Genomic DNA, 17,409 nt, shown 5'->3' on the forward strand with positions numbered 1-17,409 from the left:
TGTTTTCATCAAAGAATTATGGTGGAAAATGTCAGCAGTTTGTGATCTTTTTTTTTTTTTTTTGAGACAAGGTCTGACTCTATCACCCAGGCCGGAGTGCAGTGGCGTGATCACAGCTCACTGCAGCCTCAAAATCCTGGGCTCAAGTGATCCTGCCTCCTCAGTCTCCTGAGTAACTGGGACTACAGCTGCATGCCACCATGCCTGGCTAAGTTTTAAAACACTGTTTTGTAGAAATGGGGTCTCACTAATGTTGCCCAAGCTAGTCTCAAACTTTTGGGCTCAAGCGATCCTCCTACCTCAGCCACCCAAAGTGCTGGGATGACAGCCGTGAGCCACCATGCTCAGCCGCCAGTTTTCAATGCATGTATCAGTAAGTACTTCAGTAAGCTGAAAACCAACAGCAAGGCTATTTGGCAAAGAATAAATAAGATTAATGGTATGAAATACAGTGTAACTCTTTTCCCTCATGACACACACTTCTGGGTGCCTCCTTTACTTATAAAGACCACATGTTCCTATCATCAGCTTTCCCAAAGTTTTATATTTATGTATTTAATTTATACTTTCACATGTGACATTGTCCTTAGGAAGGACAGAAAGAGTAAAGAAAAAGGAACAGTGGGACAAGACAATAACTAACATTACTTTTGTTGCCTTTCTCAAATGATTTAATCTTAACCAATCATTTGAGAAAGGCGGTGAAAATAATGTTAGTTTATTGATTAACCCCAAGAGTTGGTTCTTTTTCTTTTTGAAAGGTTAAAAATGAAAAAAAAAAAAGAAAGTTTCCCAATACTCAGACATAGTAACTTTTCAATTTGCCCAGTGGATGAGTACAGGGATGATTCAAATACTCCTTGGACATCTCTGGAGTATGCTTTCAGCATCATCTCCCCTTCACCTCCTCCACTATTATGTACCCATTCTCACCTTTTATACTTATTTCCTCCCAGCCACACATCTCAACAGTTACTATTTATTGTAAATATTTAGTGTTCTTTACCATTAACAATAACTATTGTTATTATATGAATAACTGCCATTATTATCAGTAATAAACATTGCCACGAATTACTTATCAGTGGAAAGCAGGCAAATGGCAGGCCAATGGCAGTGGACATCAAAAGACTTAAAACAGCCCATTTCCTTCAGGCGCATCCAATTCACTCGCCTATGCTGGATACCCTTCCTGCACAAGTTACCTTTCATCCCATAACAGCCACAATAAATTAACAAACAGTGCTGTCGCTGGGGCGCTGGATGATACAATGCACAGCTGGGTGTAGCTGGTTAACTGCACTGCTAGCTCAAAGATCAACTTAAACCACTGGTGTACACTTCAGAAATATGTCATGCGCTGCATAACGACGTTTGGTGATGCTGGTCCCATAAGATGATGTATATATAAGATGTGTATGTATTTTTAGATACACAAATACTTACCATTGTGTTACAAATGCCTACAGTATTCGGTACAGTAGCATGCAGTACAGCTTGGTAACCTAGGAGCAATTGACTATGCCATATATCCTAGGTGTGTAGTGGTAGGCTATTTCATTTAGGTTTGGGTAAGTACATTCTATGATGTTTGCACAAGGATGAAATCACCTAAGGACACACTTCTGAGAAGGTATCCCCATCATCAAGCGATGCTTCACTGTCTAGAACTATGTCCTTCGTATAATCCTGTATCAGGTTGTGATCAAGAAAATGAAAGAGGGCCGGGCGCGGTGGCTCAAGCCTGTAATCCCAGCACTTTGGGAGGCCGAGACGGGCGAATCACGAGGTCAGGAGATCCAGACCATCCTGGCTAACACGGTGAAACCCCGTCTCTACTAAAAAATACAAAAAAAAAAAAAAAAAAAACTAGCTGGGCAAGGTGGCGGGCCCCTGTAGTCCCAGCTACTCGGGAGGCTGAGGCAGGAGAATGGCGTGGACCCAGGAGGCGGAGCTTGCAGTGAGCTGAGATCCGGCCACTGCACTCCAGCCTGGGAGACAGAGCGAGACTCCATCTCAAGAAAAAAAAAAAAAAAAAAAAAATGAAAGAGGATAATTATCCTGTATGAGGCTGGGTGTGTTGGCTCATGCCTGTAGTCACAACATTTTGGGAGGCAGAGGTGGGAAGATCACTTAAGGCTGAGAGTTCTAGACCGGCCTGGCCAACATGGCAAAACCCCACCTCTACTAAAAATACAAAAATTATCCGGATGTGGCAGCGCATGCACCTGCAATCCCAGCTACTTGGGAGGCTGTGTCATGAGAATCACTTGAACCTGGAAGGCAGAGGTTGTAGTGAGCCAAGATCGTGCCACTGCACTCCAGTCTGGGCAACAGAGCAAGATTCTGTCTCAAAAAAAGGAAAGAAATCCAGTATGGAATCCACTAGGAATGAATTAGAATAAGCTCTGTGGAGAGAAAAAAGATTGTTGTGTTGTTGCGTAGGTGGTAATGTGGGGAGCCTCTTGGGGGAAATGTAAGAAATATGGAGTGTTAGGCAGGGGCCAGTCTCAGTGGCAGGAGAGAGCTAGTGGGAACCAGGGTACAGAGGCCAGCCCCAAGGACAGAATGACAGGGCAGGTTCCCTCAGGCAGGTGGAGGGCACAAGGCAGGTGAAGTGATGGCCTGGTACTGCCCAGGCAGTGGTCATCTCTAGGCCTCAGAAATCATGGAACCTACTCTTTCATAGATGAGAAAACTAAAGCCCATTCAAGGTAAGTGACTTGCCCACAGAGGGCAGTGGATGAGGAGGGGCTGAACTTCTATCCTCTGACTTCCCAATTGCTATTCTTTCCACGTGGCCCTGAGATCCTGGCTCCAAGTTCCCACTTTCTGTTTTGGTGGAAGCATTTGTGTACAGTAATTTCAATGTTGCATTTCTTTTAACTTTCAAGAAAATAATGAACAGTATTTACTTCTGCTGATTGTTGCTTGGAATTTGGAGGCAAATGAGATTGATGGTGTGATCTCAACTGGAATCTCAGACTTCCCAGTCACACACTAGGAAGATGGAAGTGTTCAGTAGCCATCAAAAACACTATCAGAATGGTGAATTGTTCTGAGGGTGACCCAGACTAGGATCATACCTCTTTAAGGCTGAATTATGCCTTGATAAAGTTATGTAACTAAATGCAGTAAAATGAACAGTTTCCACACGCTGAACAGACCTTGCAGTAGATTGACTCTTTGAGGTACCTGCATTATTTTGCCACAAGATATAAAAGAAGAGCAGTCAGGATAAAAGCAGGGCAATAATGAAGAGATGTCCACAAAGAAGAGTCCAAGTCCCTTGTATTAGTTTCCAGGGCTGCCAAAACAGTACCACAAACTAGGTGGCTTAAAACAATGGACATTCATTATCTCACAGCTCTGGAAGCTAGATGTCTGATATCAACGTGTCAGCAAGGCCACACTCCCTCAGATGGTTCTACGGAACAATCCTTCCTTGCCTCTTTCAGCTCCTGGTGGCCCCAGGTGTTCATGGCAACATCACTCAAGTCTCTGCCCACCTCAGCCTTCATGTGGCTTTTCTGAGTCCCATCCTCTTCTTGCAAGGACACCAGTCCACCCTAATTCTGGGATGATTTCATCATGAAATCTAATATAGTTTGGTTATGTGTCCTCACCTAAATCTCATGTTGAAGTATTAAAAATTCCCAATGTTAGAGGTAGGGCCTGGTGGGAGGTGATTCGACCATGGCGGTGGATTTCTCATGAATGGAATGCCCACAAAGTGGGCATTAGTGGTTTAGCACCACCCACTTGGTGCTGTTCTCCTGAGACTGAGTGAGTTCTCACAAGATCTGGTTGTTTAAAGTGTGTAGCACCTCCCCACCATTGCTCTCTCCTGTTTCTGCTCAGGCCATGTGACATGCTTGCTCCCCTTCTGCCTTCTGCCATGATTGTAAGTTTCCTAAGGCCTCCCTAAAAGCCTAGCAGATGCCAGCACCATGCTTCCAGTGTAGCCTGCAGAACCAAGTGCCAATTAAACTTCTTTTCTTTATAAATTTCCCAGTCACAGGTATTTCTTTGTAGCAAGGCGAGAATGGACCAATACAAAATTCTGAACTAATTACATCTGAAAAAATTCTACTTCCAAATAAGGTCACATTCTGAGGTTGTAGGGAAATTACTTTTGAGAGGACACTATTCAATTCACTGTTTCACTGGAACACCTCCCGAAACAACTTGGATACTGGACCTGGCGAGACAGTCCCTTTGATCTTGTTCATGAAAGTTAACAGAGTCCTTAAAGGACTGGGTTGACTCAGGAAGTGGTAAATAGTACCTATGTCAGAAGCCACAGCATAATATGTGCCTTTTGATTACTGTGGTTTGGGTGAGTATTGCAAAGAGCCGCAGACCACAGTGGCTTGCTGAGGCTGCCAGTGATCTTGAGGTCAGTGTCCTACAGTCACAAAGCTCCTGACTCCTACCCATTAGATGACTACCACTCAGAAAAATCATCCTTTCCATGGGATTTTGCTATTACTGAGTTTTTGTTTGTTTGTTCATTTTTAGTATTATAAGAAAGAACGTGAAAAGGAATATTAACTACTTGGTAATTTATACATGGAATATGCTGATAGCAGGACTTAGCTTTATTTGTTTGCTAATATTTAAATTTAAAAGACCTGAATTTATTTTATTTTTTATATTTAAGTTTCAGGATACATGTGCAGAATGTGCAGGTTTGTTACCTAGGTAAACGTGTGCCACGGTGGTTTGCTGCACCTATCAACCCATCACCTAGGTAATAAGCCCCGCATGCATTAGCTATTTATCCTGATGCTCTCCCTCCCCCAGCACCCCTCACAGGCCCTGATGAGTGTTGTTCCCCTTCCTGTGTCCATGTGTTCTCATTGTTCAGCTCCCACTTAAGAGTAAGAACATGTGGACCGGCTGCGGTGGCTCACGCCTGTAATCCCAGCACTTTGGGAGGTGGAGGTGGGCAGATCACAAGGTCAGGAGATCGAGACCGTCCTGGCTAACATGGTGAAACCCTGTGTTATATTTTAAAAATATAGGAAACTAATACAAGGGACTTGTTTTATATTTTAAAAATACAAAAAAAATTAGCTGGGCGTCGTGGGGGGCGGCTGTAGTCCCAGCTACTCGGGAGGCTGAAGCAGGAGAATGGCGAGAACCTGGGAGGTGGAGGTTGCAGTGAGCCAAGATCGCACCACTGCACTCCAGCCTGGGCGACAGAGCGAGACTCTATCTCAAAAAAAAAAAAAAAAAAAAAAAAAAGGAGTGAGAGCATGTGGTATTTGGTTTTCTGTTCCTGTGTTAGTTTGCTTAGGATAATGAATTCCAGCTTCATCCATGTCCCTGCAAAAGGACATGATCCCATTCGTTTTTATGGCTGCATAGTATTCCATGGTGTATATGTACCACATTTTTAAAAAGACCTAAATTTATACTGAATTATAAATATTTTATATAATACAGATGACAACCTACTTATGACTACTGATTGAATTACTATGGTTTTTCCTAAAAGTATTTAAGGCATTTATTCATAGAAAGGCATTTACTGGGATATCAAGTTTCTTTTCTGATTCACCTTTTATCCTTGAGTAAGAAGAATGTGATGTGATATATACATATACATACATGTATATTAATTAACCAACAACTCTTATAAGTCTCAGTTGAAAGGACCTTTCTGTAGGAAGCCCTGCCTGACACCATTATTAGATCAGCTGTGTTATCCTATGCCTCTAAAGAAACTGTTGTCCTCAATTCTGGCATTTATATTTTAATGCAATCACTTACTTGTCTATATTTCTCTGAAGACTAAATGAAGAAAGGGACCTTGTTTTCTTTTTTACCCTGAAGCCTAGAGCAGCTCCTCATATGTGTAAAAGGATGACACTGAATGAATGAGTGAACAAAAAACACTCGAAGGATTATTTAGAAATTATATTGAGTCGGTATATAGTTAAACTTTTTGAAAACTCAAAATGGAGGCATGGGGTATTAAGGTAATCCTATTTTGTTAAATCTGATCACTTCAAATACCTCATTCCCCTAAATTATGGGCTGCATGTGATATTCTACTTTGCACTTAAAATTGATACGTTAATTTAAAAAAATAACAAGTTGAGCATTTAGTAGATAATTCATAGACATTCTGCAACATAGATAGGTTCGCTGGAAATGGAGAGGGATGCTGGGTTGGAAGACTATGAGTAGTTATGCCTTACATATGAAAACAGTCTTTGTTGGAACAAGGCAGAGGATTTCTCAGGGCAACTGCTCCCTAAAGCAGGCAAGATGGGAGGCAGAGGTCTCAGAAGAGTGACCTTCTCTGCTGGATATATTTAAAGGTCTTTAGTCTTTATCAGGTAACCACTGACAGCTCTGCCTTATGGTCAAGTTATGGAAAGCACAAGAGAAGAGACCTCATCCGGGTCCTCAACATTCTCAGCAGAGGCTTTCAGCTCTGACCCTTCTGCAAAAGTTTTCCTTCATTGGACACAGACTCTGAAACATGTTGGAGAGGAGGAACCACTGCATGTGGCTGAGAAAACAGATTATTTTCCACCATAGATGCCAAGCCCACAGATCCTGCTCGCTACTCTGTAAGTCTTTGAGGGTACGGTAGATGTGATGAGTTGGACTGTGTTGCCCAAAAGAAATATGTTGACATCCTAACTTCAGTACTTCAGAAAGTGATCTCACTCAGAAATAAGGTCTTCAGAGAGATGAGCAAGTTACAATGAGGTCATTAGGGTGGGCTGAAATGCAGTATGACTGGTGTCCTTATAAAAGGGGAAATCTGAACACGGACGGACACGCACAGAGTCTTCTGGAAGACTACGTGAAGGCAAACAGGAAGAATGCCATGTGAAGATCGGGGACAGATCAGGGTGTCGTGTCTACAAGCCAAGGGGTGCCTAAGATTGCCAGGACCACCAGAAGCTCGAAGAGGCACAGAATGGATCCTCCCTCACAGCCTTCAGAAAGAATCCACCCTGCTGACACCTTGGTTTCAGACTTCCAGGCTCCAGGACTCTGAGGCAATAAAGTTGCATTATTTTAAGTCACCCAGTTTGTGGCATTTTGCCATGGCAGCCTTGAGAAGCCAACAGACTAGGTGTCTGTTGCTTTCTTGTATCTTTCCTCAACAATGAGCACAATGTTTATTGAAAAGAAAAATGAATGCTCTAAGAGCTGCTGGAGTCTCCTGAAAGTGAAGATGAGGGGATTGATGTTGAGCAAAAAAACAAAAACAAAGAAAATCCTGCAAAGTTGGTAAGGAGGACATTTAAATAGGGTTGATAATGTAAACAAATGGTTTAACTAGGAGCATATAGCTGCCAAAATATCCCACGTCATCAAAATGCAAATGTAGCTGTATGGAATGGAACTTTGGATTATCCAGCCGAGAGGAAGCTGGGTGAAAAGTAGACATGTATATATGTTGAAATCAAGAAGTACAAACAAAGCTTCTCCACAAGTCTGTACAGGACAAAGTATGCCTTTTCTCTGTGTTGTGGGTAGAGTTGGCATTTGCTTGAACAGTGGATAGTAATTGAGGTATCCATTTTGGTGGTGCAAAGTGTAATGCAGGGATCACTACCCTCAAAAAACAGACCCAATTTCGTATAGATATTTATAGTCAATAAAAATTGTCCTTTCAGAAAAGAGTAGCCTTAGTTGCATTTAAGACCATTGTCATAAGTTCTAGATAAAACACTATGCCATACTTTCATTCTCTATACTGTAAGAAGCAAACAGAAACAAAATCACCTCCAGAGCAATATGATATTCTGCGTTTGAATGAGGGTCTGAGTCTCACAGATGACAACAAAGATAAGGAAGGAGGGTGCCTTTTAGACATCAGAGGCCTGTGTTCATCAAGAACCTGATGCTGAATCACTGGAGGGTAAATGAACCTTCCAAGGTTCAGTGTTTAGAATGTCGTAGACCTTCTAACAAACATTGTGCAGTCTCATCATGATCTATAGGAAGTCAGCCGGAGAGGCTGCAAACAAACTGGAACGTACACTGGAAATACTGGGAGAGAGAAGGCACCTGGCAGTTTTCTGGGGAAGTGGTTTTCTGGAGAGGAAAGAAGACACAGAGGAAATGTGATGGTTGCATTCAATGATCTGAACAACTTGTCCAATATGACTTCATCAGCTTAGAATGAGGACTAACAATAAGTGAAAATTGAAGGATCAAGGCTCAGCTCATTTTATGAAAGAACTTTTTAATAGTTGAAATCTGCAGTGACAGGACATCCTGCCTGCCTGGGTGCAGGGTAGTGAGTATCCTGTGATGAGAGGTGCTCACATAGCAGACAGGTCATTACTTGGAAGTGATGCTGCAGAGGACAATCAAGAGAGTGGCAGCTGGGTGAGGTGACCTTTAAGGTCCTGTCAACTCTGGGTTTCTACATCAAAAGGAATTCTGAAAGATAAAGCAGAAGAAGTATTTAATTTTAATGTCTCTGACCAGCATGCTTTCTTTCTATAGTTCTTTCGTTCTCCTTTTTTTTTTTTGAGACAGAGCCTTGCTCTGTTGCCCAGGCTGGAGTTGTAGTGGTGAGATCATAGCTCACTGCAGCCTCAAACTCCTAGGCTCAAGTGATCCTTCTGCCTCAGCTTCCCAAGTAGCTAGGCATTACCAAGGCTGGCTATTAAAAAAAAATTTTTTTTTGTAGAGATGGGGTCTCTCCCAGGCTGCTCTCAAATTCCTGGCCTCAAGTGATCCTCCTGCCTCAACCTCCCAAAGGTCTGGGATTACAGGCATGAGCCATTACCCTCGACCTTGTTCTCCAGTTTTATATGTAATTGATCGATCTTGGAATTGATTAAAGTGATTTAATTCATGTTTCTGTATTTTGTGTCATGTACTCATAAACTGTAGACTAAGAACATGTAAAAATACTGTCAGAACATCACGATGATAGCAAAAGTATAATGTTATAATTAAGATGGATAACGTGGTTTTACTCCATAAAATATATGCTGCCTTAAGCCTCAGATGATCATTTTTTTAAAATCAATATGGAAGTCAACATGTCAATGACACCTGGTAAAACTGTACTTTGAAGAAAACGGTGCAATAGAAAGTCATTTTTAAAATGTCATGCATATAATGAAAGTTGATTTTAAGCAAACCATACAACTTTACTGAACAACCATTTTGTGAAAAATACTATGCCAAGCACTAAAAAAGGCAACATAGAGACAGGCAGTATTAAAAAATTATAAAAACAGCAAATGCTTTTATGTTGAAATGTTTATACTGAAATCTTAATTTTACAGCAGTAATCCCACTTGCCTATTGTCTTTACCCACAGTTTATAAGTAAATGAAATATATACGTCCTACCTCATGGTTCTAAGAGTCAGAGCTAAACGAAAAGGTATAATCAGGGAAGCGGTGCTTCCTCCTCAGCCCTACTACCTCGTTCCCATTCCTCGCCGCTTCCCATGGGAAACCAATCTCCTTGATCTCCAGGTGGCAAATACTGCCTTTCTTGAATTCATTCTATAGGAAGCTGAGTAGTTCCAGGCAGGAGGAGTACACATTGTGAGGAGTGAGGCTGGATATACCTATAGCCATACGCTTGGATGCTGGGTACATGATACTCTCTGGGGAGGCTGGGGCTGGGCCTCAAGCTGATAGATGGCGAGGCCTGCAAATCTATAGATAAGAAATCACCCCAAATCTGCCTGAAAGGCAATAGGAGAGAGGTTGAAAAAGAAGACATTCTTTTTCGATAAAAAGAACACTTGAGCGAACAAATCTTCCATGAGGTGCAGTACAGAAATCAGATTTAGAACTGGATCTTAAAACATACACATATTTGCTCATCGGTGCAAAAGAAATTCAGAAAAAATAAACAAGAAATGAAGGAGAGGGCATGGAATGTGGACCAAGAACAAAGTAGAAATGCTGTCAGAATATCACAATGACAGCGTAAGTACAACATCGTAATCACATTTATAGTGTAATGCGAAAGAGGTGGTGGTATGGTGAGGAACAGAAAGGGAGTAGTAGGGCTCAGGAGGGAGCCACAGTTCTCTGAGAAAACTGTTTTGTATAGTTCTGACTTTTATAAGCACAGTAATTATTTCACCTAGCTGCCTAATACCCCAAACGCCACAAACAAAACAACTAGCATGGGGGGAACCCAAATTGTAATACAAGCAGTTTAACAAATGAACTGAACTTCTCCCAAATGGATAGAAGAACCACACCAAAAGGAGTAAAGAAAAAAAAAAAGGACTAACCCAGGTAACTTTGGTCAATAGTATCTTCATCGGATATTATAAAGCTTAAGACAAGAAAACTGTACATAAAGGCTATAATTTAGTAAGTACATGTTTTTCTCACAGGAGCATGAGTTAGCAATCCTGAAACTATATTAGAATTAGGTAAATACATCTATTGTAGATAATGACATCTGGGTTTCTCACTGTTAGACAAAGAAGCTATAAATGAAACAGGAGGGCTAGAATGAACCTTGACTGTTAGGTTGAAATTGGTGGCACCATTATAAACTCACGGTCTTAAATATATATACACACCCAGAGATAGATACAGAAATATAGATGTGTGTGTATAACTAGGTTAGTCTACACACACATATTTCTCAGCTCTGTCCACCGAGAGCACCTAGAAACAACATTCCAGTAGCAATAAGCATGCCTCACACCCAAATCTTAGTTTCTAAACACCTTTCTCCAATAGAAGGAACCAGAGCTTCCTAAGGAAGTCATTAATTCCAGGCCTGGGGCAGGGAAAACACAGATGAGTCTGGAATGCTGTTGGTGCTAGAAAGTTAATGAAGCGCTCAAAAAAGATGGGGTTCCTCCGAGGGACACAGAAGCCAAACTGAAGGAACTCTTAGTGGCCAAAGCTGGAACAGCATGAGCAATAAAACTGATAATGATAGTACTGGATTATAAATGAAAGAATAAGACACATCCACGAGTCCATACTGATATACTTAACCAATTGAATAAATAACTAAAAAAGCAAAAAAGATGGCCCTTCCTTGCAACAGAATTCCAATGAATAAATGTGGAAGAAAAGAGTGAAATAAAAAATCACTACTAGACATAGTAGCTGTTGCAGTCAAAATCCACTGATGGATACTAAAAATAGTTGGGTGTGAGTTTGGGGAGAAGCACGATTTTTGCATAATCTCAAAGTATCTGTCTGCAAAATATTTATTAGTCACAAAGTGAAAAATGGTAACTTTATAGTAAACTCTGAAGAGACCACCTTAACCAAGCGATGAAGGTTAACATTACCATTAAGAAGACATGTCGATATTACAAATCCTTTGAAGTGACAATTTATGTGGCATTTTTGCCAAAATGGAATAACCTCATTCTAAGCTTGAGGAAACTTTACATGAACCCAAACTGAGGGATATTCTAAGGAAGAGGTAACCGGGACTCTTCAAAAGGATCAAGGTCATGAAGCAAAGAAAGGCTGAGAAACTGTCACTAATTGGAGGAGACTAAGGGGACATGATCACTAAATGTAATGGGAGATCCTGGATTGGATCCTGAAACAGAAAAAGGGCATTATTGGAAAAACGGGTGAAACTTCAACAAGGTCTACAGTTTAGTAAGTAGTGTTATACCAGTGTTAATTTCCTGGTTCTGAACATTGTACAATGGTTACATAAGATGTTCTAATTGGGGGAAACTAGGTGAGGGGGATATGGGAACTCTTTATCCCCCTGTGCAGTTTCTGAAACTTTTCTGCAAGTCCCAAATTAGTTCAAAATTAAAAGTTAAAAAAAGAAAATAATTCTGCAAGTTTAATTAGTTCACTAGAATCATTTATGTCTCTGTGTGTGTGTGTGTGTGTGTGAGTGAAGTATTTCCAGGAATAACTTCTCAGTGAAATAAAATACTGAATGCTGCCATGTTTGGATCAAAGAAGAGACATTCTGACAAATACTCGCACTCCATTAATTCATTCTAATAAGCATAGTTGTTTTAATATTTAGACTGCAATCTAAAGCTCCAAAACTCAAGTTAGGTTTATTTGTTAACAGACATCATAAGATGTACTTTTTTCCTCTCTGGGGATTTAGGGAAGACCCTGTTGTTTTTGGTTGTTTGATATATAGATACGTTAAGTTCTGGAATACATGTGCAGAACATGCAGGTTTCCTACATAGGTCTACATGTGCCATGGTGGTTTGTTGCACCCATCAATCTGTCATCTACATTGGGTATTTCTCCCAATGCTATCCCTCCCCTAGCCCCCACCCCCGACAGGCCCCGGTGGGTGATGTTCCCCTCCCTGTGTCCATGTGTTTTCATTGTTCAACTCCCTAGGGAAGACCTTCCTGAGGGAAGCCCATTGGCAGTGAGAGGCCAAAGTCTGAGCAGGAGTTAGCTGCAGATAGAGTGGGACAGTGGCATTCTAGCAGAGGGGCTGCCAGTATGAATCTCCAGTAGGAACTTCCGGAGGAACTGCCACTATGAGTGAGATGGGAAACACTTTGGCTTGCTCTGGGAAGTAGAAAAAGGCCAGGATAGCAGGAACTAGGTGGTGTGAGATAATGTTGGAGAGACAGACAGGAATTGGCCACACAGGATCTTGTAGAAGAATTGAGAATGATTCCAGGAACAGGAGAAGCCTCTGAAGGGCTTTGAGCAGGGGAGACACATGACCTGAGAAGTCACCGTCTCCCACTCTATCTTAGTGACTTTAAATGCCTGTGTATATTATGCTAACCATGGTTCTTTATCTTTCCTGAGGACAGGATATGGGATAGGCCAACAGGGCAGAGTTTGATAAGCCATAAGGATAAACTTCCCTGTGAAATTCTGTCCCTGGAGGGGTCCAAGAGTGAATGACAGTGTCTTGCACCTGCCTTGAGGGGGCCGCACAGACATTCTGAATTCCATTACAACTTTATCTGAAATGAAATACCACGATTTCCCTACAAGGTTCATGACATGACGAATTTTTTTTTTTTCCCCCCCCCCGCTTTGGATGTTTTGGTATTTTACAGCCTGATCTGGCACTGAGCTGCGAGATGAAATTTTTTAAAAGTTCAAAAAATGAGAGCATTAAAGCATTAATCTGCCTGAGAGTAGCAAAGTCATAGAACTCTTAGTAAGCCCATGTTGTACAGAAGACATTGTAGTTAAACCTTCAATTAAGAGCAGGTAGTATTCAGGTAACTACATACAGCTTCTAAGGAGGTCTTCCCAGCAGTCCTTAGACCTTAGCCCGAAGACCCAGGAGAGGACAGGAACACACTAAGAAGAGCTAAGAAAGTATCCAGGTCTCTTGGGTCAGAAAAGCATTCTTATTGTTTCTTTTGCGAATTTTGTTTTGAAGTCAAGAATATTACTACCTGGTAATGTCAGCACCCAACGATTTTATTTCTCTTTCTCTCTTTCTTTGTTCCCCCGTCCCCCCAACAAAGACAGGGTCTCACCCTTGCCCAGACTGGAATGCAGTGGTGTGATCATAACTCACTTCAGTTTGGAACTCCTGGGCACACGGAGTAGCTAGGACTACAGGTGTTTGCCACCATGTCTGGCTAGTTTTTTATTTTTATTTTTTTAATTTTCAGTATAGACAGGGGTCTCCTTATGTTGCCCAGGCTGGTCTGAAACTCCTGGCCTCAAGCAATCCTCCCACCTATGCCTCTGTCTCCCAAAGTATTAGGATTACAGGTGTGAGCCATGGCGCCCAGCCTTCTTTCTTCGATTAAAAATAAAAACAAATTTCTGTCTGTTAGTTGAAGGCTCAATATTTGCCCGTCAGTCGTTTCTTCCCATTCAGCTTACCCACGAATATTAAAAGGCAAAATAACTATAACTTCTGATAAATTTAGAAGATAAAATATTTTATGTATAATAGCTATCATTGAAAATCTCTTCAAGATCTGTGTGCATACTTTTCTTACCGTTGTAACTATATTGAACTTAACTTCTTTAACTACCAAGGACTCCAGATTCACCGTCAACTTTCTTCCCGCATTCACTCTTACTGTTCAGTTCTGGGTTAAAAGACAGCGGGGCCTGAACCAAGTGTCTACAAAGCTCAGTATTTGGAGAAACTTTGTTGTTGTTTTTTAAAATAACTTTTTAAAAAAAGGATCCCAGATATCTTGTTTTTTGTTTTTCTGTTTTTTTTAAAAAAATCTTTTTCTCATATACGAGAAATACAGGAAAGAAAGCAATCAGGTGAATCATTCTGGTTTACTGGATTCCAACTGGTAGAGAGTTTAAACTTAAAAACCAAACAAAACGAAAGAGCTCTTCAGTTACCTTACGTCGTAAACGAGTTAAACCTTTTGTTATTTCTGAAAAATCAAAGAGCACTGTCTGTACATGGTCATAACTGCAAAGGAAACAACGGCGTACCCAGGGCAGGGGGAGCTTACTTTAAGAAGCTGCGTCTTTCTGGATCCAGTTCCTTCGGGGCTGACCCTTTCAGGGAGTTTGGTTTTTAAAGCGCGGATCTCGCGACGCGCGGCTTGCAGGACCGCGGGGCCCGGCGGCCGAGACGCGGAATCCACAGGGGCGCCTCGGCGCGGCCGCGGCGGTGGTGGCGGGAGCCTGGGACGTGCGGGCTAGGGGCCCCGCATGGTTACCGTCCCCGACGGCAAGTTAAAGGCTGTGGGCACCGCGCAGAGCGCCTCCGAACGAACTCCCCCCACCCCACCTCAATCCTCCAGACCGAAAGTGCGGAACGCGGAGTCCTGCAAACTTGACCCCGAGCTAGGGTGCGCGCGGCGGCGGCGAGTGTCCCCCGGGCTTCCCGCACCCCCGGGCTGGAAGCGCCGGCCCCCGCGCACCTCGTACTCCGCCTGCACGAAAGCGAAACCCGGCCGGCGAGCGGGAGGGAAGAACTCGGCCGCGCGCTCTGACCGGCGGGGCCCCGGCCCGGAGACATCCCCGACCCGCACCTGGCGGCGCGACCCACCTACCTGCCCGTCCCCACGGCGCCGCCAGAAGCAGCAGCAGCAGCAGCGACGGCAGCAGCGGCCGCAGGGCCGGGCTGCTGGGAGCCCGCATGGGCGGCGGGGCTGGGTCACATGTCGGGGGGCAGCAGACTGCTCCGTCCCATGCCCGCTGGAGCCAAGCGCGTCGGCGCGGCGCCTCCTTCTCTCCCGAAGCTCTGCGCGCGACGCTTCAGGCGACCCGAGGCCCAGGACCGAGGCGCCGCGGCCGCGTCCGCGTCCCCCGGGCTTCCGCAGGAACCAGGGGCGAGCGACTCGCGCAGCCCCCGCGCGCGCGTCCCCGACTACCCAGCTGGATGGTAGCGCGAGGGCAGTTCTCGGGGATTTATAGTCCCCAGCCACTCGACTGTCAGTCCTGAGACGCTGAAAGTTTCCACCTCTCCGGGCTCATGCCCAGACCAACCGAGTCACTAGGCAGGTAAAACCTTCTGGTAATGAGCGAGGTGAGCGCATTGCAAAGAGATTCTGGTATTTAGGCTGGTCTGATGGTCACTTAAAGTTCAATACCGGAAGACGGATGAAATGGAGAGTTATTTCTCAATATACAGTTAGGCACTCAGCCGTAGATCTTACAGTCATGCATCATTTAAGATGACAGGATTACCTCCTGAGAAATGCATCTTAGGCGAGTTTCTTGTGTGAACATCTTAGAGGGTACTTACACACACCTATATGGTATAGCCTCTTACACGCCTAGGCTCTATGGTACAGGCTGTTGTTGCTCCTAGGCTACAAACCTGTGCAGCAAGTGACTATGCTGAATACTGCAGGCAATTGTAACACAATGGTAAATATTTGTGTATCTAAACATGTCTGAACGTAGAAAAAGTACAGCAAAAGTACAGTATAGGGCACTTTCCATGAATGGAGCTTGCAGGACTGGAAGTCGTTCTGGTTGAGTCGGTGAGTGGTGAGTGAATGTGAACGCCTAGGACATCGCTGTGTAGTACTATAGGCTGTATAAACACTGTATTACACTTAGGCTACGCTAAATTTATTAAAAATTATTCCTTCAATAATAATAAATTAACCTTAGCTTACTATGATTTTTTACTTTCTACTTTTAAATCTTTTAAACTTTATTTATTTATTTATTTATTTATTTATTTATTTATTTATTTATTTTTGAGACGGAGCCTTGCTCTGTAGCCCAGGCCGGAGTGCAGTGCGGGGATCTCGGCTCACTGCAACCTCTACCTTCCGATTCTGATGATTCTCCTGCCTCAGCCTCCAGAGTAGCTGGGATTACATGTGTGTGCCCCCACGCCTGGCTGGTTTTTTTTTTTTTTAATTTTTTTTTATTTTTAGTAGAGACTGGGTTTCGCCATGTTGGCCAGGCTGGTCTCGAGCTCCTGACCTCAGGTGATCTACCCAACTTGGCCTCCCAAAGTGCTGGCATTACAGATGTGAACCACCACACCCGACCTAAACTTTTTGACCTGTAATAACGTTTAACTTAAAACCCAAACACATTGTGCAGCAGTATGAAAATATTTTTTCTTTGTGTTCTTTCTATAAGCTTTTTCTATTTTTCTTTTTCTTTTTCTTTTTTTTTTTTTTTGTTATAAACTAAGGCATAACCACACACATTAGCCTAGGCCTGCACAGGGTCAGGACTGTCAGTGCTACTGATGCCACCTCCACATCCTGTCCTCCTGGAAGGTCTTTAGAGACAATAGGAATGTTTCAGCTCCATTATAATCTTATGGGAACACCTTTGTATATGCAGTCTGTCATTGACCGAATTTGATTTCATTCAACTCTCACAACCTAAAATTAGGTCCTGGCCCAGTTTTCAGATGAGGCAAGGGAAACTCAGAAAGTCTAGGAATCAGCGTGAAGTCCCCCAAACCTGTGAGTGGCCTGTGACCAGTGGTGTGTGGACTTCCACACAAGGCGGTGTGTTCTAGGTTCCATGCTCTTCATAATGGGAGCGGGGAAGAGTGCAATTAAGAGGTAAGTCTTGAAATACTATATGAAAAATCCGAGAGAGGCTTGCAGCTTTGTACCTTTCTAGGTGGTTCTAAAGGTTGGGTGCAGCCTGTAGAGAGATACACAATTTACCTCAGATGTGTTCCATCTCTTTTGCCCTTAAATGCCTGTTTTCAAATGCTCCAATGATACTCCAATTAGAGCAACTATTGTTTTCTTTTTCTTTTTTTTTCTTTTTTTTTTTTTTTTAAGTGGTCTTCAGTATTAAAAAAAGATCTTTTTAGGTGAGGAGGGAATAAGGAGATAGAGGATGGGGCACGATTTTCTGAGTTGCCTAAATATGCTACTTTCTCCTCCCTGAAAGACTTAGAAACAGAGGAGGAATCTGGATCAGAGGGCCCCTTAGGCTGAGATGTTAGTTTCGTGGTGCTGACGTGAGGCCTCTTCAAATTACTTTTCTTGTTTGTTAGCTGGTTCTTTTCCTTTCTACCAAAAGGGGCCCTGAAG

General features: G+C 42.9%; 1 protein-coding gene across 6 annotated transcripts in view; it reads right to left on the bottom strand.

Moving 5' to 3' along the window:
• Positions 1 to 15,269, bottom strand: part of IL20RA (interleukin 20 receptor subunit alpha) — a 45,440-nt gene extending 30,171 nt beyond the window's left edge. For 2 of the 6 annotated variants that reach the window (XM_008006895.3, XM_073022524.1), the window contains exon 1: positions 14,938 to 15,265. Coding sequence is in view for 4 of the 6 variants with exons in the window: in XM_073022524.1 (XP_072878625.1) it covers positions 14,938 to 15,025 (88 nt within the window). In the remaining 2 variants the exon portion in view is untranslated. Of the gene's footprint in view, positions 1 to 14,937 lie in introns of all 6 variants that reach the window. The other 4 variants (XM_008006894.3, XM_073022523.1, XM_008006891.3 and 1 more) reach the window with 4 other exon arrangements.
• Between the last annotated feature and the right edge of the window lie 2,140 nt (positions 15,270 to 17,409).

The sequence above is a fragment of the Chlorocebus sabaeus genome, chromosome 13 (genome assembly GCF_047675955.1).
Source record: "Chlorocebus sabaeus isolate Y175 chromosome 13, mChlSab1.0.hap1, whole genome shotgun sequence".
NCBI classification, from domain to species: domain Eukaryota; kingdom Metazoa; phylum Chordata; class Mammalia; order Primates; family Cercopithecidae; genus Chlorocebus; species Chlorocebus sabaeus.